General features: G+C 40.2%; 1 protein-coding gene across 2 annotated transcripts in view; it reads left to right on the top strand.

Moving 5' to 3' along the window:
• The window catches only part of LOC140364444 (A-type potassium channel modulatory protein DPP6-like), a 392,395-nt gene that overhangs the window by 62,294 nt on the left and 304,094 nt on the right, over positions 1–26,007 (top strand). Inside the window, exon 1 of one of the 2 annotated variants that reach the window (XM_072450577.1) lies at positions 11,658–11,738. The exons of the other annotated variant lie outside the window; for it this stretch is intronic. Within the exon in view, the coding sequence (XP_072306678.1) occupies positions 11,688–11,738 (51 nt within the window). The 5' untranslated portion in view covers positions 11,658–11,687. Of the gene's footprint in view, positions 1–11,657; positions 11,739–26,007 lie in introns of those variants that run through there. 2 annotated transcript variants of the gene reach the window in all.

Here is a 26,007-nt window from a genome sequence, read left to right as displayed (position 1 = left end):
AAACTCACGTTAATGCTGGACCTTCAGGCTAAACTCACGTTAATGCTGGACCTTCTGGCTAAACTCACGTTAATGCTGGACCTTCAGGCTAAACTCACGTTAATGCTGGACCTTCTGGCTAAACTCACGTTAATGCTGGACCTTCAGGCTAAACTCACGTTAATGCTGGACCTTCAGGCGAAACTCACGTTAATGCTGGACCTTCAGGCTAAACTCACGTTAATGCTGGACCTTCTGGCTAAACTCACGTTAATGCTGGACCTTCAGGCTAAACTCACGTTAATGCTGGACCTTCTGGCTAAACTCACGTTAATGCTGGACCTTCTGGCTAAACTCACGTTAATGCTGGATCTTCTGGCGAAACTCACGTTAATGCTGGACCTTCTGGCGAAACTCACATTAATGCTGGATATTCTGGCGAAACTCACATTAATGCTGGACCTTCTGGAGAAACTCACATTAATGCTGGACCTTCAGGCTTAACTCACGTTAATGCTGGATCTTCTGGCGAAACTCACGTTAATGCTGGACCTTCTGGCGAAACTCACGTTAATGCTGGACCTTCTGGCGAAACTCACATTAATGCTGGATCTTCTGGCGAAACTCACGTTAATGCTGGACCTTCTGGCGAAACTCACGTTAATGCTGGACCTTCTGGCGAAACTCACATTAATGCTGGACCTTCTGGTGAAACTCACATTAATGCTGGACCTTCTGGAGAAACTCACATTAATGCTGGACCTTCTGGCGAAACTCACATTAATGCTGGATCTTCTGGCGAAACTCACGTTAATGCTGGACCTTCTGGCGAAACTCACGTTAATGCTGGACCTTCTGGCGAAACTCACATTAATGCTGGATCTTCTGGCGAAACTCACGTAAATGCTGGACCTTCTGGCGAAACTCACGTTAATGCTGGACCTTCTGGCGAAACTCACATTAATGCTGGACCTTCTGGTGAAACTCACGTTAATGCTGGATCTTCTGGCGAAACTCACATTAATGCTGGACCTTCTGGCGAAACTCACGTTAATGCTGGACCTTCAGGCTAAACTCACGTTAATGCTGGACCTTCTGGCGAAACTCACATTAATGCTGGACCTTCTGGTGAAACTCACGTTAATGCTGGATCTTCTGGCGAAACTCACATTAATGCTGGACCTTCTGGTGAAACTCACATTAATGCTGGACCTTCTGGCTAAACTCACGTTAATGCTGGACCTTCAGGCTAAACTCACGTTAATGCTGGACCTTCTGGCTAAACTCACGTTAATGCTGGATCTTCTGGCGAAACTCACGTCAATGCTGGACCTTCTGGCTAAACTCACGTTAATGCTGGACCTTCTGGCTAAACTCACGTTAATGCTGGACCTTCTGGCGAAACTCACATTAATGCTGGACCTTCTGGTGAAACTCACGTTAATGCTGGATCTTCTGGCGAAATTCACATTAATGCTGGATCTTCTGGCGAAACTCACATTAATGCTGGATCTTCTGGCGAAACTCACGTTAATGCTGGATCTTCAGGCTAAACTCACATTAATGCTGGACCTTCTGGCGAAACTCACGTTAATGCTGGACCTTCTGGTGAAACTCACGTCAATGCTGGACCTTCTGGCGAAACTCACGTTAATGCTGGAACTTCAGGCTAAACTCACATTAATGCTGGATCTTCTGGCGAAACTCACGTTAATACTGGACCTTCAGGCTAAACTCACATTAATGCTGGACCTTCTGGCTAAACTCACGTTAATGCTGGACCTTCTGGCTAAACTCACGTCAATGCTGGACCTTCTGGCTAAACTCACGTTAATGCTGGACCTTCTGGCTAAACTCACGTCAATGCTGGACCTTCTGGCTAAACTCACGTTAATGCTGGACCTTCTGGCTAAACTCACGTTAATAATGTACCTTCTGGCTAAACTCACGTTAATGCTGGACCTTCAGGCTAAACTTACGTTAATGCTGGACCTTCTGGCTAAACTCACGTTAATGCTGGACCTTCAGGCTAAACTCACGTTAATGCTGGACCTTCTGGCTAAACTCACGTTAATGCTGGACCTTCAGGCTAAACTCACGTTAATGCTGGATCTTCTGGCGAAACTCACGTCAATGCTGGACCTTCTGGCTAAACTCACGTTAATGCTGGACCTTCTGGCTAAACTCACGTTAATGCTGGACCTTCTGGCGAAACTCACATTAATGCTGGACCTTCTGGTGAAACTCACGTTAATGCTGGATCTTCTGGCGAAACTCACATTAATGCTGGACCTTCTGGCTAAACTCACGTTAATGCTGGATCTTCTGGCGAAACTCACATTAATGCTGGATCTTCTGGCGAAACTCACATTAATGCTGGATCTTCTGGCGAAACTCACGTTAATGCTGGATCTTCAGGCTAAACTCACATTAATGCTGGACCTTCTGGCGAAACTCACGTTAATGCTGGACCTTCTGGCGAAACTCACGTTAATGCTGGACCTTCAGGCTAAACTCACATTAATGCTGGATCTTCTGGCGAAACTCACGTTAATACTGGACCTTCAGGCTAAACTCACATTAATGCTGGACCTTCTGGCTAAACTCACGTTAATGCTGGACCTTCTGGCTAAACTCACGTCAATGCTGGACCTTCTGGCTAAACTCACGTTAATGCTGGACCTTCTGGCTAAACTCACGTCAATGCTGGACCTTCTGGCTAAACTCACGTTAATGCTGGACCTTCTGTCTAAACTCACGTTAATAATGTACCTTCTGGCTAAACTCACATTAATGCTGGACCTTCAGGCTAAACTTACGTTAATGCTGGACCTTCAGGCTAAACTCACGTTAATGCTGGACCTTCAGGCTAAACTCACGTTAATGCTGGACCTTCTGGCTGAACTCACATCAATGCTGGACCTTCAGGCTAAACTCACGTTAATGCTGAACCTTCAGGCTAAACTCACATCAATGCTGGACCTTCAGGCTAAACTCACGTTAATGCTGGACCTTCTGGCAAAACTCACATCAATGCTGGACCTTCTGGCTAAACTCACATTAATGCTGGACCTTCTGGCTGAACTCACGTTAATGCTGGACCTTCTGGCGAAACTCACGTTAATGCTGGACCTTCTGGCGAAACTCACGTTAATGCTGGATCTTCTGGCGAAACTCACGTTAATGCTGGACCTTCTGGCGAAACTCACATTAATGCTGGACCTTCTGGCGAAACTCACGTTAATGCTGGACCTTCAGGCTAAACTCACGTTAATGCTGGACCTTCTGGCGAAACTCACATTAATGCTGGACCTTCTGGCTAAACTCACGTTAATGCTGGATCTTCTGGCGAAACTCACATTAATGCTGGATCTTCTGGCGAAACTCACATTAATGCTGGACCTTCTGGCTAAACTCACGTTAATGCTGGATCTTCTGGCGAAACTCACATTAATGCTGGATCTTCTGGCGAAACTCACGTTAATGCTGGATCTTCTGGCGAAACTCACGTTAATGCTGGATCTTCAGGCTAAACTCACATTAATGCTGGACCTTCTGGCGAAACTCACGTTAATGCTGGACCTTCTGGTGAAACTCACGTCAATGCTGGACCTTCTGGCTAAACTCACGTTAATGCTGGACCTTCTGGCTAAACTCACGTCAATGCTGGACCTTCTGGCTAAACTCACGTTAATGCTGGACCTTCTGGCTAAACTCACGTTAATAATGTACCTTCTGGCTAAACTCACGTTAATGCTGGACCTTCAGGCTAAACTTACGTTAATGCTGGACCTTCAGGCTAAACTCACATCAATGCTGGACCATCAGGCTAAACTCACGTTAATGCTGAACCTTCAGGCTAAACTCACATCAATGCTGGACCTTCAGGCTAAACTCACGTTAATGCTGGACCTTCTGGCAAAACTCACATCAATGCTGGACCTTCTGGCTAAACTCACATTAATGCTGGACCTTCTGGCTGAACTCACGTTAATGCTGGACCTTCTGGCTAAACTCACGTTAATGCTGGACCTTCTGGCTAAACTCACGTTAATGCTGGACCTTCATGCTAAACTCACGTTAATGCTGGACCTTCTGGCTAAACTCACGTTAATGCTGGACCTTCAGGCTAAACTAACGTTAATGCTGGATCTTCTGGCTAAACTCACGTTAATGCTGGACCTTCTGGCTAAACTCACGTTAATGCTGGACCTTCAGGCTAAACTCACGTTAATGCTGGACCTTCTGGCTGAACTCACATCAATGCTGGACCTTCAGGCTAAACTCACGTTAATGCTGAACCTTCAGGCTAAACTCACATCAATGCTGGACCTTCAGGCTAAACTCACGTTAATGCTGGACCTTCTGGCGAAACTCACATCAATGCTGGACCTTCTGGCTAAACTCACATTAATGCTGGACCTTCTGGCTGAACTCACGTTAATGCTGGACCTTCTGGCTAAACTCACGTTAATGCTGGACCTTCTGGCTAAACTCACGTTAATGCTGGACCTTCATGCTAAACTCACGTTAATGCTGGACCTTCTGGCTAAACTCAGGTTAATGCTGGACCTTCTGGCTAAACTCACGTTAATGCTGGACCTTCTGGCTAAACTCACGTTAATGCTGGACCTTCAGGCTAAACTCACGTTAATGCTGGACCTTCTGGCTAAACTCACGTTAATGCCGGACCTTCTGACTAAACTCACGTTAATGTTGGTCCATGAGTCCCGCCCTCTATAGGACACTTTCTGCTCTTTCTGCTCTGGAGAGCAGCTTCAGGGTCTGATCCACCCTCGCTGTGTTATGTAGAGGGTTTTGCAGGTCTTTCCCTCCTGCTGCTCTCAGACTGTACAGTGAACACTGCTAATAGTGTTCAGTACATGCACATACAAAACGTCAAAACGTGCCCGACCCCCTGCGTTGAACACCTGAAAATTCCCTGTGAAGGTGACATTCAGCCGAAAGATTTATAAAAACCCTCCTCTGACCAAATAATCTATACAATTCTTAATCAGGACCCCTTCATGTGATACTTTAATAGTTCTCTCTGTGTGAAACAACCAAGGTATATTTTCAACTGTTACTTCAATAGTTTTACTTAAGTAGATTTTCTTATGTGATGTTTTTATTTACCCCTGTATCTGTACTTTTATGTAAGTAACAATCTTTACAGTTGAGACTGGCAATCTGCCTCTCCAACCTCCATCGAATTGTATTCCTCCCCTTAAGCTCTGACGTTCGACACCTAAGACCAGTAAACTAATTTTCTTTCATGGCTTCTCTCCGTCTGAAGTAGCTCCTACACTTCTCTGTTGGTGGGCCGAGCCTTAATCTCTCCACAGGATCATACTCCTCACCCCCCCTCTTCTCCTACCTCTGCATCTGTTCATTTGCATCTGTAATGAATTCAGGTGTAAGACAGAAGGTGCACTGGCATATAAAGTGTGCATTATTCTTGTGGCTTCAATGTGGGAGGTCTATGCGACGTCATATACAGACCCAGATCATGCAAGGTGGTCGGGCTGCCCAAGTTTGGGGCGGAAAAAATAGCGGTTTTGGGTAGATTTGCAATTGATGTTGTTAAATAAGTGTTCAGTTCATGGTGCAAATTTCAAACACATTCAAAAGCATCAAATATGAACTGTCAAACTATTAAAAGAATCCCCTCCATTTCGAAACATGTTTAGAAATTCTATGAAGTAATTGCTGCCAATGCGAGTTAATAAGAGTTTAAATTGCAATTTGTGATTAATTGTACAGCCTTGCACTCTCCCCTGCAAGCTCTATAACACTGTGGCGTTTATTTGATGTTTTATGTAGATCCTAAACTATTGATGTACTACTAGTTTGTAAATCACATCACTTTTGAGCTCTATTGTAGGGCTTAAATTCATCTTCTTGCAGTTCAGCATATCTCCCCATAAAAAAGTGACACGCACTAAATCGTCGAGTGTGCTTTTACTTACAGGCAGCAGCTTCTTCCTGGCAGAAAAGTTACAGTAATTATTTTCCAACTTAAGGAGCCCGGCACTGTCTGTCGCATGGCCCCTGAGCACGTCTGAATATTAATGTCGGCTTTGCCTTGAACAGCAGGCGTTTGTCAAAAGCTGGTTCAGATTTATCATTTAAATTTGCTCAGATCAGATTGGCGCAGGGGACGAGCGATGAGGTCCTGAAGCAGAGAGAGCAGCTGCAGGGGCCCGTGCTGGAGCCACACTCCAGAGGGTTAGGAACATGAGGAAGGGGAATTCATATGTGCAATGGTCAAAGTTTGACATAGTTTACTGTAAGAAAGAAATATCTATATCAATCTAATATTTAAACTACTTTATGCCACTGACACAACAATCCCAATGCTGGATAATCCCCCTTTTCTATATGTATACTAGTGTTGAGCAGCAATAAATGGATAGTATCTATAAATAGTCTTAAAAGCTTCTTATTCGCCCCTCTGAAATCGGCCCTTGCCTGCACCGCACTGTCCAACACAAGACAAGAGACACGCCCCAATGTTTCTCCTTTCTTTACAAACAGGGCAATATTGTTGAGTGAAAAACATTTGGGTAAAGATTGTAATACTTGTCCAAAAATGTAATTGCATTTTGTTGCTCCTCCCCTCACGATTTGCAAAAGTATGAAGCGTTAACGATCTGCAACACAAAATTATTTGCTAAAATAGCAACAACAAAAAATACTTCTGGGAGAGAATATAGCACTTAAAAAGAAAAAAATGGCAACTTTTGATGCCCCACTGCTCAAGATGATTTTCCCCAAATTTAAACTTCTAAATTAATTTAATTACATGTGGAGGATATTTTAGTTTGTTGTTGTATGAGTATTTGTATTGAAAACACGTGCACTTTAAAAGATGTCCATAGATGTTTGTCTCCAAGTATCAACTAACATACAGGTCATACCAGACCCAAGGCAGGTTGCTGGGATTGACTCCTGCCTTAGAAAATCCAATACACCAAGGTTGAAAATGACCAATAAGTTACTGTTTTTTTCCATTGTACAAATACGATATATTCCACTCTGGAATCGTTCACTATATTGACTTTTCTTGGAGCACGTCCTCTCCAAAGGAACAGCCAAAGGGAGCCGTGACTGCGGTTATTACAGTACAACTCACAGTAATTAAGTCCATAATGGAGCCATTGATTTCTGCGAAGGTGTCGGAGGACTTTATGTTCTTGGAAAACTGCTGTCACTCGAATACGGAGCAGGTCTGTGGTCTTCGCCGGGGATCAGGACAAATCGATGTGTCGCTCGGACTGGTGTAATTACTTCTGGTCCTTCTTAGCCTTGTTTCGGCGCATGCAAACTCCCACATGAATAAATAAACAATTAACTATGTCTTTACATGGATTGCTGGTGTCTCTGCGTAAGCACTTTGTTGGTTCTCTTCTCTGCTGCATTTTCGGCTTATTTTTACTGTTCAAAATGAATTCAGTGATGCAAAAGTTTCCCGAGGCTAAGTTGTGAATAGACTTCATTAAATGTCAAAACTGCGTCTACTGCAAGCCACTTGTCATATGCTCCTATTATATTATAACGAAGAGAGTCTAAATAGTCTCAGAGGGACTTTCCTGGTTAAATAAAGGTCAACAATGCACCAAAAAAATAATGTCTTGTGTCTCTAAATATTTCTATTTGTCATTTTGCTATAGAATGTACAATTGCCACGCAGAAGAAATTGTGAAATTATGGTAGCCTGAATTGAATCAATAACCTGACAATATTTCAGTTTTCTCATACAAATTCCAAAGTGTTTATTGACTACATTAAATCTATAGTAATCATGTCTTTTTTTTTCAATATATATTTTCTATACATTTTTAATTAGTGTTAAAGCCCATATGACAGGTTGTCCCATTTCTCTAATTATGAGGTTGTTTGGTGAGTTAGTCCCTATGGTAAGTAATTATCATAGAGAGAGAGATAGAGAGAGAGAGAGATAGAGATAGAGATAGAGATAGAGAGAGATAGAGATAGAGATAGAGATAGAGATATAGAGATAGAGATAGAGATAGAGATAGAGAGAGAGAGAGAGAGAGAGAGAGAGAGAGAGAGAGAGAGACCTGGAGGAAACCAACGCAGACATGGTGAGAACATGCAAACTCCACACAGAAAGACCCCCTTGGGAACTGATCACAGACCTTCTTGCTGTGCGAGAGAATTGCCAAATGATTTTTCCTTTTTCATGTTTGAAGAAATGTGTGGAGAAACAAATCAGTTCTGAGCAGAAATAATCACATTTAACAGCTTGTCCAAGTCCTAATGACACTCTTGGCTCTCACCTGTGGACATGGCGCATTATAATTCATTATCTTGTGTACAGTTTCAATTGCAGGGCAGTTCTGAAGCTTTGCAAATGATATTTTTTCTGCTGGCAGCCTTTAGCGCCACATTGGACAGATCTCCTCTCCCCAGCAGTTCAGCCCCCTCGCTGCTCTGTCACTTCTGCTCCCCCCAGTGTTTTTCAATGGAGCTTTGCAGGATACGACCGCCTATCTTCATCCCAGACTGGACCATTTTTTCTCATTATTTTGAGCGTTAACAGTTGTTGATCGGAGGAGTCTGGGCCCTGCATTGTCGCTACAGCTGTCCTTGGCTGCCACACCTGTGCATGATAGATTCCAACTTGGCACAAAATGTTGTGAATAGAAAAACACTGGGAAGCAGGACAGAGAGAGAGAGTGTTGGATGTTCCGGCCAAGGTAATGACTCTATACGGACAGAAAAAAGTTGAATTTGTGCACATGTATAGGCCCCGGGTAAGCGGGAGAAGATGGATGTAAAGGCATTTCAATTCAGAAGAAGATTCATAGTAATACAAGAAAACTAGGGCAAGTAATGGAGGTGTAGCCTTTAATAGAACAGAAGTAGAATAAAAAAGTACCTAATAAAAGAGTATATATTTCAATTAAATTCAATTTTTGTAACGTCCAAAATCAGTTGTTGCCTCGACGGACGATAGTGAGAATAGATTAATATTAATTCTCATGGGAACTTGGCAATGTCCCAGCATCCCGTGTCCTTAGACAAAGGTTCCAAGGTCCCCTGTCCTTAGACCATTGTTCACTGCCAGGACAAACTTCCAAAGTGGAGAAAGAAAAAGTAGAAACCTTGAGGAGTTCCACAGTGAAGGAGAGATCCGACTCCCTCGGATGGACGGGCTTCAATTTGAGCGGATGTTGTACTTTATAAAGTTTATGTTGTTGCTAAAACTGTTGTCAAGGAACACTAATATGAAGCCATGTCAACAAAGAGTTTTAAGTCGGGTCAGTCTTCAACACAAGGTTGCTGTATTTCATCATAAAAAGTGGAGCTTGTAGGCTTAACCAATCACAAGCTTGTTCTAGAATCAATTCTAATAATTTAGGCCACCCATTTGTACTGGAAATAATTGGAAATATTCCCTTTGGACCACACATTTAGGGCAATTCAGTATATAATTTAATGAGAGTAATAATTCCTCATTATTTCCACATGCCTTTAAATGCCTTTACCTCGCTGTCTTACTGCTGTTAAACGTTTGTCTCTTTGGCAGAACTGGATTGTTCTGTGAAAAGAAATGTTCTTTCTTGTAATATTACAATAAAATATTTTCAATTGTGAAGATTATAATTTCTAATATTTTCATGTTTGACACGATCCTAAATCAGCTCTTTCATTTTGGAGCAACTCATTTCACTAAATGCACTTGAACTGCACTTGAGGTTCCTTTTGTGGGCTGCTCCCTGCAGGGTAAAGCTCAAATGAGTTATCCTTATTTATCACAGTCAAAAGTACTTCACGATCAATTACATAAATGACTTCTATGGGGCACATGGACAGCAGGGGATTACATACGATGCAATTATGTGATGGCTGTTTTGAACATGTTGTGTAGGCTGAATGCATGACCTCCATCCCATTTGTGTAATAGGCCTATGATTGTGTGAGGTAACGTGCTTTACAAAGTCCTGTAATGGTCAACAGCACGGTCAGTACAAGACATGGTGATGCTGCTGGTACGTGTGTCGTCAACAGTAACAATAAGCTCATACAAAAGGAGCAGAGGCAGTGCCCCGGTCCCATCAGATTGTTTTCACAGTCGTACCCACAGTAATTAACACCAGGCACTTTTCAAACGAGCTTTACACAAGACGAGCCGTTTGCTCTTTTCACCGCTGACGAGGCGAAGGGCTGCTGAGTTTATACAACTCACCCAACACTTTAGAGACTTTAAACACCGAGAGCGAGTTCAGATGAAGAGCAAAGATGTTTACTAACTCGCCAAAAATAGAATGTGGTTATATTTTATCACAGTGAAGACAGAACGGGCAAAGGTTAATTTAGGTTCGCACTTTTCTGGAGCGTATGTCCGTCCGTCAGCACCATGGACAGCGCCCACTCATTTGTCAATCTGTCATTGTTTAAATTGTCCCATTGTCAGCAGAGCAAAACTACTTAAGCCACTTCTGAGTGAAAGGTTTGTAATATCCTTGAATATCAGATGGGTTATGTTAGAAGCTCAAGTAGTCATGGTAATAGTAGAACAAACTAGGACATGAAGTAGAGAAGCAGTAGTAGTACAAGAGCCTTTTATGTACTAGAGACAGTAAGTGCGTATGGGTGCTTTTTTATTTAAAAGGTCAGTATGTAACAAAACATTTGTATTCAGAATGAAAACGAGAACTATCACACGCAGACATTGGTATTCCTTTTCAAAAACGTATTGGTTTTTGAGGTATTATTAGTATTACCGGGGGGCACTACACAATATGATATTTTGTAGTTATTGTTGTGAAAACACCGAAAACATAAACGTAGCAGTTGCATTTCCTTTTTCACTGGTTTCACTTTCATATAATCGTTAGTCACATTTCCCAAAAAAATAACCCCAGAGATCAGTCGTTTTTAATTCCGCACACGTCAATGATTAGTCTGGATTTCAGCAATAGTTTTAGCAATACAAAGGATCAAACTTGACTGCCTCGCTTTCCCTAGAACATAATTTGGAAATTGGTCCTGTTTCTTCTCTCTGCATCAGTCACACATAAAAACTGATTTGAAACACACACACAGAAATCCGAATTGTGCGTCAGGCTCTGCAGCGCGTGAATTGACCTCAACTCCACTTTCCATCTGTCGCGTTCAAATCTCTGCACGGCCAAATCTCCCTCCGCATGATAACACTGACTTTTACGGTCATCGTTGCCTCGTAACGCTATAAACGGCTTCACTAAAACCGCCCTTTTTGCCCGTCACTCCGGCGCCGCTCGCGTGCCTGTGATCCGAATCGTCCCGCGGGATCTGTGGCAACACGCGCGGACTGTCAATGCTCCCGTGACGGCTAAACGCAAGAAGGGATTTTTTTCTTCTTTCTTTTCTTTCCCCCCCGTCTCTCTTTCGCTCCAAATTAAACCTCCACTGACGCTTTGAATTGTGATCGCGCTGGGATTTTCTTCTCAGGACGGGCTCGAAACCCCCAACGAAGAGGCGCGATATCCCGCTTTATTCTAGCGACTCTACCGCGTTGTTTCTTTCTCTTCTTCTAACCAATCGTTTCCCCTATTCCCCCCATCTATTAATGAAGTAGCGACTGAGAATCACTGCGTTTGTGCTTTTTTGGTTTTTTCTTTTGAGCCACTGCGTATTGAAAAACTCTCTCTCAAAAAAAAACCTAAACAAGACCAAAATAACGGGACGAGACAAAAATGAAGGAAAAGAATCTCATCGAAACCGCCAAAATGCAAGGAAACGTGATGGTAAGACGCTTTTTCACACTGTTATTCGCGCCGTTACTCGCGTTAATCGTCCATGTGTTTGTTTTAACGCGCTTTGTTTTAACGCAGCTCTTCTTGGGTGGTCGTCTGCGCGTAACACTTGGAAAATCACGTGTCTGTCACAACTTGTGTGGCTGCATCGCGAGTTTGAAAGTTTGCTGTGTCTTTTATGCGGCAGATGGACTTTAATATTTGAGTTTTGGTCCTCTTATTGTGTGACTTGGCACGTAACCTCTTCCCAGAGCGACGGCTTTAATATTTCAAAGCTGAATACATTTTGTCTGTATTATTCTTTGGCCATATATAAGTGCTTCGGTGAATACAAAGTGCAGTGCTCTATCAACATCACACCTGCAATATCTTTAATGCAGCCACTTCCATATCATTTATCTGACTGTCTGACTTTAATTGGTGTTGTGCATTTTAATTCACTCCGTGGCTCTACTCTTCATTCATGGGAAAGTCTGCTTTATTCTGCTCTGTGCAAACACTTGGGGCCATTTTAGAGGATGTGGGACACAGCTGTGTGGAGTTAGGCTTTTCAAAAATGTTTTCTGAGCTGGAGAAGAGCCTTCTCCCTGTGGCCTTATTTGTTTATCCATAAATACCATCTGCAGAATGTGTTGATTTCTATCCGTACACTGCACCGTGATTAAATATGTTTGATTATTTGTGTTCTGGCCTACTGCTAAAATTACATGCTTGTGGCTTACACCTGTGGCTGTGGGTAAGGTGCTGGAAGTGGGCTAATAGGTACTTTCAGTGATTTACAGGGGCATAAAAGGCCAAATGGACTTGTATCAGTCGTAACCGTGTTTATAATGGTGTCGCCTCAATAGTCACATATAGAGAGTTGCATTTCAATTGATTCATGCTTGTGTGAGTAAACTTGAGTTGTTCTGCATTTGAGGATTGAGAGCTTAGACAATTTCAGATTCCCCCCACCCCTTGTCTCCTCCCACTCCTCCGTACTTACTGGCAGTTTTCAAAATCCAGACTCTCTGTCTTACACATGGTTCAATAATGTTACATAATGAAAATCTGTAAAATTCCACCACAAAGCAGTTCTGTTTCCATTTTTAAGCCGTTTTAGATCAACAGCTCAGTTTACGATGAACAAAAGGTAATTAAGTGGTTTGTTGTTACCCTGAAAAAAGCTTAATATATACCATGAATATTTTACTAAATCACATATACTGCTGAATGCTTATGCAAAAAACAAAATTAAGTTAACAAATCTTTCTCAAACGATGCTCACTAACAACTCAATATATTGTAAACAAAAGCCAAATAAAAAACAAATCAAATGTAATGGAACAACTTCACACAGCAATAATAAATGAATGCGTCAAGATCTCTTTTTCCACTTTTTTTTGTCCTCATTTGGCTTAGTCCTTGTTTAGAACTTGTGCGTAGTTCCATTTTAGACCATGTTTAGTCCTAATCTAGACGTAGAATAGTTTTGTTTTAGATCCGATAGTAACTCGGACAGTCAAATATATATCCCTTGGGGGTGCAAAGTTTGAGAACCGCTGATCTAGCTTTTTTTTTTTACTCCACGCGTAAGTTTTATTAAAGTTATTGTGGTCTCCAATTGGATGTAAAAAGTTGTCAGATGCACAGCTCAGTCCGTGTTAATAATAGAGCCTCGGAGCCTCTGTGCCACGGGAGAGGCTTGTGTGAAGGTCGAGTGTAAACTATGCAGCCATTTGCTCCTAATGTACAACATGACGCTACATCTGAAACATCCACGAGCTATTAGCATCCACTTAGCATGCCGGGCAGTTCTGTGTGCGATGACTGATATGATATGAGTGGTGTCTGTTCTTATGCGGCTCGCTTTATCTCCGCAGCATAAACCACTAACAGAGAAAAGACTTTGAAAAGACATGGTAGGAGGAAAGATGTATTGCTTTTATGTCATGCCTAGTGGAGCGGAACAGGACATTTCATTAAGTAGCTAGAAAGAATGATCTAGTTTGTTACGAGTGAGCAGGCCTATGGAAGTTTGTGAGCCAGCCTAAAGAGTCATGTTGACAAATGTGGTTGGACATGGACAAAAAAAAAATCTATTTATTGAAGTGGTTCTCAAACTGTGGTGCGGGTTCCTCTGTTGAAAAAATGTCCAGATGACTATATTTGAAACCATGTCTGCATTTTGGACCTGGAAGAATGAGGAATTGCACCAACTTAATTTGCTGGTAAAACTAGAGTGATTTAATAAAAAAAAAAGAACTATTTTAATTTGTATTCATATTTTTTATATCGAAATAAACAATTGAAATTCATTTTAAAATGTTTTATTGCAAGCAGTAGCAACAAAATTAAATCTTTAAATGAATAGTCCATTTTGAATAGACAAAATGTTATGATCAATGAGAATCATTTTGTCTTTTGAAAACATTGTTACTAAGACTAAACTGCAAGCCTTCGATTACTTATCTGTTTTTTTGCAAATTAACTCTTCAAATATATTTAAAAGTAAATCGTTTCTGAGGGAGATGGAAATGAGGCAAATCCTACAATCAGACATATTTACATATGTTTAATGTACATAAATTATAAATAAATAAATGAAATAGGTTGTACAATGCAACTTATAATAGCTTTTAATGATACAAAGTCATATACGTTTAGTAAGCGAGTATTTACAACAAGTATGATGCTTTTCAAATCTGAAATAACTAAGAGAAGGTTCTTTCAGGGAAAGAATGCTGCTGTACTTCCCTCGCTGTAACTCAACTGCACATATCTTCAGACACATTATACATGTTCTCATAAGAGCAGCATAACAACTGTCATGGCTGTGCTCCTCCTTGTAGAACTTCTCCCATCAGGCACTATAGATGCATTAGGCTGTTACGTGATTCGACATTTCATCTATATATATATAAAAATATGATATTGTGAATGCAAAACTAAACCACGTCTTCACCAACGACTGAAACAGGACCAAAGCGAGACTAAAACAGGAATAAACCAGGGACATAACCAGAAATAAAGCAAGACTAACCCAAGTCTTAACCAAGGACTAAAACAGGACTAAAGCAAGACTAAATCAGGGAGAAACCAGGGACAAAACCAGAAATAAAGCAAGACTAAACCAAGTCTTAACCAAGGAATAAAACAGGACTAAAACAAGACTAAATCAGGGAGAAACCAGGGACAAAACCAGAAATAAAGCAAGACTAAACCAAGTCTTAACCAAGGAATAAAACAGGACTAAAACAAGACTAAAACAGGAATAAACCAGGGACAAAACCAGAAATAAAGCAAGACTAAACCAAGTCTTAACCAAGGAATAAAACAGGACTAAAACAAGACTAAATCAGGGAGAAACCAGGGACAAAACCAGAAATAAATCAAGACTAAACCAAGTCTTAACCAAGGAATAAAACAAGACTAAACCAAATCTTCACCAAGGACTAAACCAGGACTAAAGCAAGACTAAATCAGGGAGAAACCAGGGACAAAACCAGATCTAAAGCAAGACTAAACCAGGTCTTAACCAAGGACTAAAACAAGACTAAACCAAATCTTCACCAAGGACTAAACCAGGACTAAAACAAGACTAAACCAAATCTTCACCAAGGACTAAACCAGGACTAAAGCAAGACTAAATCAGGGAGAAACCAGGGACAAAACCAGATCTAAAGCAAGACTAAACCAGGTCTTAACCAAGGACTAAAACAAGACTAAACCAAATCTTCACCAAGGACTAAACCAGGACTAAAACAAGACTAAACCAGGTCTTTACCAAGAACTAGACCAGGACTAAAACAAGACTAAACCAGGTCTTAACCAAGGACTAAAACAAGACTAAACCAAATCTTCACCAAGGACAAAACCAGGACTAAAACAAGACTAAACCAGGTCTTTACCAAGGACTAAACCAGGACTAAAGCAGGACTAAAACAAGACTAAACCAAATCTTCACCAAGGACTAAACCAGGACTAAAACAAGACTAAACTAGGTCTTCACCAAGAACTAGACCAGGACTAAAACAAGACTAAACCAGGTCTTAACCAAGGACTAAAACAAGACTAAACCAAATCTTCACCAAGGACAAAACCAGGACTAAAACAAGACTAAACCAGGTCTTTACCAAGGACTAAACCAGGACTAAAGCAGGACTAAAACAAGACTAAACCAGGTCTTCACCAAGGACTAAAGCAGGACTAAAACAAGACTAAACCAGGTCTTCACCAAGGACTAAACCAGGACTAAAGCAAGACTAAAACAGGGAGAAACCAGGGACATAACCAGGGACAAAACCACACACAGCATTGTCTGAATATCATTATTGAGACACTTCACAAAAATCATCATGATATTCCTTTTTGTTAGTATCGCGCAGCCCATTCCATAAATGTGTAATTCTGTGATTCTCCACAGGCAGTACACAGCGGTATGGAAGAAGATGATGTACTTTGGCAGGTTTATTGCCACCCGTGAGTGCTTCTAGCTAAATAAACCTGAGCTCTGGAGAACGTGTCTAAAACGGGCCGTGATTTCCCCGTTTGGATTCATAAGGACTTTACCTGACAATTGGAAAACGTTATCGCCCATTGAGGACAGAAAAAACGGGTAGAGCCGGCGCTGTACTGTTGTAGGCCGCACACACACACACGCACACACACACACGCACACACGCACACGCACGCACACATACACACACACACCCACGCACACGCACTCACACATACACACACACACCCACGCACACGCACGCACGCACACATACATACACACACGCACACGCACAGACACACACACACGCACACATACACACACACATAGGCACACACCTACACACGAACAAACACACACACAAACAAACAAACACACACACACGCACACACAAACAAACACACATATGCACACACGCACACATACACATAAACAAACAAACAACAAACACACACACACACACACACACCTACACATGGACAAACACACACACACACACACACACAAACACACACACACACACGCACGCACGCGCACACACACACACACACACACGTACGCACACACGCACACATACACACACACACAAACAAACACACACACACACACACAAGGTCGCGCACACACACACACATACACACACACTCACACGAACAAACACACACACACACACACACAAGGTCGCGCACACACACACACATACACACACACTCACACGAACAAACACACACACACACAAGGTCGCGCACACACACACGCACGCGCGCGCACGCACACACACACACACACACACACAGATGACTTGCTCTGTGTTGGGTAAATTGCATCTAATCAAGACTGATTCAGCGCCTGAGGGTGATGACAAGGGGGTTACTATGGGATACGCAGCAGCCTGGTCCTAACATCTCACCAAAAACAATACAAGTTCAACAGTTTTTTAATCAAACATATATCTGTAGTGTTTTATTTCAATTCATTTTAAAGCTATTTTGACTAGAACTGTGCAATTAATCAAGTTTAATCAAGTTTAATCAAGTTTCAAACATAAATCAAGATCATTTCTAATCGTCCATGATACTGTAGGCTCGGGTCTGAGTTACACAGCCAATTCTGTCCAAATCGTGTGGTGTGGAGCAGAGTTCAGACTTTGGAGGAGGAATTTTGACTATTTTCAGAGAGTTTTTATTTGACAGATTAAAATGTAATCGAATAAATCAATAAACAACATTTTGATTCATTTTTTTTTGCCGTTGTGATCAATCCTATAATTTTCATCTCAGCAAAAAAAAAGTCTTGTATTGATGTCCAAAACCATTTTCCCTCCTTGACTGATTTATTGATCTTAAAGACATCATGGCATCTTTCTGAAATGTTTGAAGTTTGTTCTTTCATTATAACGTCCATCATGTTGAAAGGCTTATAACCGACTAACGCAATCACTCAGTCTGATTTTGGAGCTTGCTTTTTTCAAGTTGCAACTTTACTAACGAGTGAAGTAAACTTAATGTACTTTGGCATATATTAGAATTATTGAAGGAAAGAGGTGGAGTACTATGTGAAAAGAATATCTCAAGCTTGGCTCAAATGTGTGGCATTTAAATTAAAACTATACAGCAAATATATAATTAATTCAATTTGAATCAAAATCAAGATTCTGTCTTTTCTACTTCTCAATGATCAGTTTTGCTCCTTTCGAGAGGCGATGCTTGATCAGTAAAAGCATGTGGTTTGGAGCAGAATTCAGATGTTTTAAATGGCAATTATTGAAAGCCTGTATTTTTCTGTGAAATTATATTTTAAAGCCATTTTTAGATGTTTTTTTCATTTTTTAGACTGATGGACCCAGTCTATCTAAAAGCTGTTTAGTTTCCTAGGATGTCCTTTTTACAGTGTCACTTTTTCATCTTTATAAACATGGATGTATATACATGTGTATGTATACATGTATTTACAGTGCACCTGGAAAGTATTGTTGTGTTATAGCCTCATTATTTATAATGACAATATGAAAGAAGTTTGATTCTTTGCAAATGCATATGTATAAAACATGTTGGCACTAATTACAACCTCATGTCTTTTGGAGTATAATGCTACACGCTTAGCACACCTATTTTTGGGCAGTTTCTCGTATTGTTCTTTGCAGAACCTCCCAACCCCAATACGTTTTCAGATCTCTCCAGAGTTGTTCAATTGGGTTCAAGTGTGGCCTCTGGACCACTCAAGGACTTTCACAGAGTTGTCCTGTGGCAACTCCTTTGTTCTCCTGGCTGTGAGCTTTGGGTCATTGTCTTGTTGGAAGATGAACCTTCACCCCAATCTGAGGTTTTTGTTTCTCATGGTCTGAGAGTTCTTCCGGTGCCTTTTTGCAAACTCCAGGTGACTTTCATGTGACTCTTACTGAGGAGTAGCTTCCGTCTGGTCCCTCTACCCCACAGGCCTGTTTGGTGGAGCGCTGCAGAGATGGTTGTTCTTCTCTTTCCACTTAGAAACGCTGGACATTCATCACAGTGACAATCGGGTTGTTGGTCACCGCCCTGACTTAGACCCCTCTCAGTTGCTCAGTTTGGCCGGGCGGTCTGCTTTCTTGGTGGATCCACAGTTCTCCATTTACGGACGTTGAAGGCCACTGTGCTTCAATGCTGCAGAGATATTTCTGTGCCCTTCCCAAGATCCAGTCCTGTCTCGTATGTCTAGAGACACTTCCTTGGACTTCATGGCTTGGTTTGTGCTCTGAAGTGTCCTGTCTGTGGGACCTCATGTAGACAGGCGTGTGCTTTGTCCAATCCACTGAATTTACCACAGGACCTCAAGGATGATCAGTGGAAAAACTATGTACCTGAGCTCAATTTTGAATTGCATGGCAAATGCTGTGAATACTTATGTTAATATTAAGTGTTTATTTTTTATTTTTTAATGAACGGGAGGACACAACACAAGCAAAGCTGAAATCCATCTGAATATACAGTAAACTCATTAGCTCTGACCTCTAAGATACTAACAAAGTGTGAATCCCTCTGCCTCCCTGTGCTATACTGTGTAATTGGTTTGAGACTAAACACATCCTTGACAGAATTGTGGGATGTGGCACTAGACACATAATGATTTGTTTGTCTGACTCTGAAAAAACACAAATTTTAGGCACAGATTTGAAGGAGCAGGTCAAAGACTAACAAGGACGGTCCACGTTGCTTTTCTGAACAGTGAGGCTAATTTCTGCTTTGCTATTCAACTTCAACATGTAACTGCATTCAAAATGATCATTATTCAGCTTGTATATTGGACACGTGGCTCTTCAGTTGTGTTTTGAAGACAGATGCTTCATTATCTGTAGAATAATAGAGCATAATGAGCCTTGCACTGTTAGCAGCTTACACTAGACAGAGGTAATCTAGTGCTTTTTTTACTCCATCAATGTTCAATAACACACATATTGATGTACAGCACTAAAACATTGACAAAAACGTCACCACTAATTGCAAAGATTACCTTAACCAGCATATGTTGGCCTTTGGCCGTTTTAAAAAGTAAATAACAACCACCAGCAGCATGATGACCGACAGGAAAGGGATATATTGTTTGTGATTAAAAATGTATATATATATTAAATGCATTGGTTCATATTTAATTTAAAGGCTATATAAAACAACAGTTTGCTCTTTAGGCAGATCAATGTTTGGATCAGATCAATGGCCTCAGATGCTTTCTTCTCATGTTGAAATAGAATAAATATCAGTGAAATAAAACTCAATACAGTGTTTACTGTTTGTACAAATAGCTGTCCCCATGATTGTTCACCAAGTTCAACTTTAAAACAACTAAAAACCTGCATATGAGCAGAGATGAGCAGAGAATGTTGCCTTTAGCTACAAGGATAAACTCATGACATAAGATGATCCCAGTCCGTAGTGAGTGTGCTCTTAAAACTGCTCTAGTCTGAAAACTACTGATGTGATGTGCAACATGTGAGTTTTATTCTGCCCTGTGCATGTTATTCATAAATGTCAGGACATCATTTTCAATAAGTCATAGTTGAATTCCTGGTAATGATCATGAATTGCTTTCTTATTTTATACGTTTTATTTGTATTTTTTCACCACAAGCACAAGCCCATTGAACATCCATTATGCTACAGATATTGACAACTAAAAAATCCTCCATACCCTCGCGAGAAGAGCAGAATTCAAGCCACATCTCTGTCAGTCTGCCATAAACCTTCTGTGGCTGTGAAGAAATAAACCATTGAGAAGTTTGTAAATGCAGAGCCCGGCCATTATCACTCTTATGTCACGCTGTTTGTCATAAGATGTCTTAACTCTGTAAGCGGAATACTTTCTGATCCCTCTATAATTACTGCTATGCTTCAGTTCCTGTCATGAAGAAGTGAGAGCTGTTTTGATGTTGTCACGGTTCGAATCTAATTGAGTGGTGCCGGTGAATAGCAGGCTGTGATTAAGATATTGTCAACAACACGCTGCATCTGCCAGAATCAACTTAAGAGCTGTTTATGTGATTAGACAAAGGGGGAAACAACACACTTTTGGCGCTACACAAAGATGTACTCAGGAAGAAAGACAATGTATAGTGCAAAGAGCTTGAGCTTATATTAATGTTTACATGTTACACATTTATAATCAAAAGCGACATTTCGGGTGCAATTATACGAAAGCCTCTGATTAAGCACTGATCGAGTTATGGAGATTTCCTAGCATAGAATTGATAAAATCCTTTAAAAATATACTGGAAGGTTGTAGCCAGAATGATATGTTTTGCCGTTTTCTTCTGTGAAAAGGACACGTTTATTCAAGATGTATTCAAAGTGTATTTATTTATGAATGTGTTTATATTTTTTACTGGATTTACTTCATAATTAGAACGAAATGTGTGTGTAGAAGTTGTAAAAAGAACAGCTGGAGGCAGAATGGGGCGGTGTTAATGTGCAATCTGTCATCTTTGATCCTGTAAGACCTCCAGCTAAACCATGTAAAGCCACATTAAGTGCTTTTTCCATGGGTAATTTACCGTTGTCCTGACAGCCACAATTGAGTGGTGGAACAAAGGCTTGACATTGCAATTTAAAACGGTCTGCTCAAGGCATTTAATACATGCATTTATTCATTTTTCAAAATGTTTTTTCTTCATTTTTTGTGTGTTTTTGAGTAGTTGGGAACTCCCTCACCTAGCAAGGAGGTTGTGGGTTCAATCTTCAGACTCGTTGCATTTACTTTGTGTGTTCTGGGCAGATACCACTCACATATTGCAGGCAAAGATGAATGAGTTTGTTGTAATCGTAATAATAATTCATCAGAAAATAGTAATTGGTGTTTTTTCCTCTTGAGAAAAATTGCATAATCCCTGTATAATTCATTCACGCCTCATACTCAGTGTTAGAAAGTGACTTGCGGAGCCACAGCTGCCCTGGGGTAGACTGCGAGGCGGCCATTCTGTGCCTTTAGCTCCTCCAACCACAACCACTCACACAGCACTTTCCTCCATGAGCAAAGTGCTGTTGTCTTTCTATCTGATCTATTAAAATGAGTTGTTACTAATAAGAGTTTAAAGTCGTTAGTTACTTGCTCGTCTATATATTATCGCTTCAGGAATGCTCCACAGTACGGCATTAAACGTATCTCTTTGGACACAAGCAAGGAACTCTGCTGGATTACCTGGTGAGATCTGTGGAGAGGCCACCCTGCAGTAATAATGCGAGTATTTCAAGCTGTTTTGTTTTTTCTAAACAATAAAAACACCTGAATAAATGAGTGAATTAATCAATGCAAGATAGAGGAGTTTAATGTCATACTTTGTAACATCCTAGGCCAAGCCGCACCAACAGAAAAAAATACGTAATAATTAATAATGAATTAACTTCAGATCAGTGGAGACTACAAACCTGGTAGTACCCCACAGTAGTACCGTATTTTCCGGACTATAAGTTGCACCTTTTTTCATAGTTTTGGCCGGGGTGCGACTTATACTTATATTTATTCTTATATACTTATACTTCGGAGCGACTTATATGTGATATTATTTGTTATTTTCACACTTGCAACCGCATTTCATACTCCAGTATGACTTTATATGTTTTTTCTTCCCTATTATGCATTTTTTGGCTTAGGCTTATACTCCTTATAGTCCGGAAAATACTTTAATGTTTTTCAAGGTATATTTTAAGCCCCCCCAAATAAATCCTACAATTTAATACATGCAAAAGGGACATTGTCATTTAAAGCCACACTGCGAAATCTTCCAGGCAGCAATAACATCTCTTAAGACTATATCTAAAGGAGGTAGTGGGTCCCTTACCAGATAAGACACATAGCGCATGTTTAAATGCAGCTGTAATCTAAAACCAACTGGCACCGTGGACAATAAACAACATCGTCCTTCAAACCAAACCTCTGAGTGAGTCGTTATTCCCGGAGACCTTTCAAAGTGAGACATGGTTGTTAAACAGTTGACATTTTGAGGATAAGATCTTTGTGGCGTCTGGCTGTAATAAGCTCTGTATAAACGGCCTGGTTTCTGCTCCGACAGATGTGGAGCTGTTTAAAGGCTGAAAAATGCCCGTGTTTTGCACCTCCACCAGCTGTGCACCGGATCGCGTCTTGTTTACCTGCGGCAGGATGAGAGCACTTTGATGGAGGACCTACAACTCACAGCTTCCTGCATATTTGGAGCCTCACTACAGTATTAATGACTTTTCAATACAAACCTTCAGGCCTGCCAATAGTTCACTTCATTTGTTTTACATGGCTGGGAATTAAAGTCGTATTTATTCTACTATAAGAGCAAAACATTAGATTACTGATCATTTAATACATCATTTAACTGTGTAGTATAATTTAAGCAATATTTATAAGGCTTTTATGTAATAATTTTGGGATATAGTATTTGATTTTTGATTTTAGCTTGGACAGGGAAAGGTGCAAGTGTGTTTTGGCTACTCCATGCTTTCATTTAGACATAAGAAATACCCCTCTGTGCCTCTAAAAGTAGCTTTATTACGCCATGATTGTTCTCTCAAACTCTCAAAAGCTTTTGTTGACAAAGAACAGAGTTGAGAGAATTCAGTTTTTTGTTTGTTTGTTGTGTTTTTATTTGACTGTATTGTTGGAGGTGTTTTGCTTTTAAAAAAATTAAAAAGATTGTTTTGAATGATGAATTAGAACTACTGACGTTTTTTATTTATTTTTTACTTCAAAATGTCTTGATAGAGGTGGAAAATATATATTTAAAAAATGATAATATTGTAGCTGTTGTTTTGCACATAATGTAAAGTTAGAATATCAAGTTCATTGTTTTTAATGACAACTATTACACATTTGCTGAGAAAGAGACAGAAACGTCTAGTGAAGTCTCCCAAACACGGGAATAAAGTCATTAATCAGGTTAATTTTCTTGTCCATTCATGTTTTTTACCAACCAAGACATTTACAACCACATTCACAGTTCTTCTGAATATCGTTAAGGAGATGACGCAAAACATATCATCATTTTTGTCAGTATTGCCCAGCCCTAAGCCTGGCTTCTCGGAATAATCCATTAACATTACCACACATTCAGGATATTACTTCAAACTGCACGTGTTCGAACAAGTTAATATTTCTTTTTGACCTTTGTAGTACATAAACACACATAAACCAGCAGACCTATAAAGAGTCAGCATATTTTTGAGTCCATGTTACCCACGTGTGAAGAGGAGAAATCCCAGTGTTTGCCCTCCGCTGAACGCACTCGCTGTGTTATTGATGGCCCGTTCTCCCCACATCTGCTGTTTGTGCACCTGTTACCCGCTGGACCAAACTATCCAGTGAGTCAGCATCACAGCCACGCCACTATTTTCTACCCATTCAAAAATTTTGTGAGAAGAAATGACACCAAAAGAGAAATGTGACATACTGCTCTGTAATAATAATGCTTGAAATGTCACTGTCTTGTAGATGAAGCTCGGCCAATTAGTCACAACATTTAAAATAGTGTTTATCAGTGTTGCATAATATTAAAGTAGATATCGTACAGTCTCTATATTGTGTGTGTGTTTTAGCCGTGGAAAGGAAGTAGTCAGAAAATATCCCGCTCTGCTGATTTTCCCACCACGTTGCACCTCGGTTAAGTTTTAATAATGTGTCTGAAATCTTGTTTTCTCGAGGTTAATTACTTGTTTGTGTAAATCCCTCTCGACTTGAAACCTTTGTCTATTGATGGTGATAGACAAAGACTTCAATTACTGAAAACAAATGCACAATGTTGACCAAAATAGTTGGAAATATCAAAGAATAATGGGTGGTAAACGTGCTTACAGAGGGGGCAATAGACTGTCTACATCATATTAAAATACTTGTTTTGAAGGTATGCTAAACAATACTTTTTTGGAAGACTTCAGGAACACTCAGTCAATACATTTACAGGCATGTCTGGGCATATTTCTGATGAGTAATCTGGGAAACGTTGAAAAAACCACAACAACACTAAAAAACTCATTACATTTTGTTAATATGGCTCACCCTATTATGTAAGAAATATTAGGGTTTCCTCAGAATATATCATTTTTTGGGAACATTGTAAATAAGCATTGAATCAAATCAAACTCACTATGTTTTTCAAAATGCAGAAGAAAGAAGTCATAACTCATAATCCTGGCATATGGTCCAGACTAGTGTAATCCGGTTTAGCACTTGTTATTTTGGACATTTTCAGTCCATACTTTGCTAATCCTCGCAGGATGTTTGTTCAGATGTGTGCAGATTACAAAAGTAGAAGGCTGAGCGGAGTATGATTTATGTTGACCTTTAAGTGGCCAATCGTATTTCATTGTGGCTTGTGATACAACAGCATTTTATTAGGATTTCTGCTGATCCATTAAAGGGAGTTTTCCTATTGTTTTTCAACCAATTTGAAGAAAAAATAAAACCGGGAGAACGACATACTGCATCTATTAATTAATTTTAGCATAAGATTTGTCAACAAGGAAGACGTTTTAAGGATTTATATGATTAGGATGAGTCCATGACCAGTGTATAGTTCATTTTAGATAATTTACCGAAGCCGGAATGAGATGGTTTGTGGTTGAAATGATACAGAGAAGAGACACTCTGAGGAGAAGGTGAAGTTACTTTAGCATATATTGAAAGATAAACAATTTCACAAATTACAGGGGCAACTTCTTCATTATTATTTGCTTGAAACCAAAGTGACTCTCAAAAAAAGTTTCATTGGCGTTTGACTTTACAATTAGGTTTAATATCTGACAGAAACTAAATAAACAGTAAACACGAGATGAAGATATAAAATATAACTGTATCTTCATCATTCACCTTGAGTCATTCTTTGGCTTCGACACATTGAAGATTGTAATCAGATAAATTAACTCTTGTGCGTCGTGTGCGTCAGAGCTGGAGGTCGTTGAACACAGTGCAAGACAAATTCTTTAAACTGATATGAAATGAAATGATAAAGGGGATATAACTTGAATTTACTGTCGTTGAAATCAAACCACACACTTTAGCGACTTGAACACCGACATAAAGCTTCTAAGATTGTTTTTATGATGTGTTTTTTGAGTGCAAGTTTCCAAAATACCTCCGTCATTGATCAATAACGTGTAACCTACTTTCTATGTGTTTGATTATATATTATTACCATTAACTATGACATATTTAGATGTTTATTGTTCTGCACACTGGTTAAAAGCTTATAACAGTCAATTGTACATAATTTATCCCCTTTAAATTGTCTGATTGTCCTTATACAAAGTGTCTTGGTGCAATGAAGCGGAGGCAA

This window comes from Eucyclogobius newberryi, unplaced genomic scaffold, assembly GCF_026437365.1.
Source record: "Eucyclogobius newberryi isolate DKJ021-1_F unplaced genomic scaffold, fEucNew1.0.hap1 SCAF_18, whole genome shotgun sequence".
NCBI lineage: Eukaryota > Metazoa > Chordata > Actinopteri > Gobiiformes > Gobiidae > Eucyclogobius > Eucyclogobius newberryi.
This window is presented reverse-complemented; position numbering and strand designations above follow the sequence as displayed.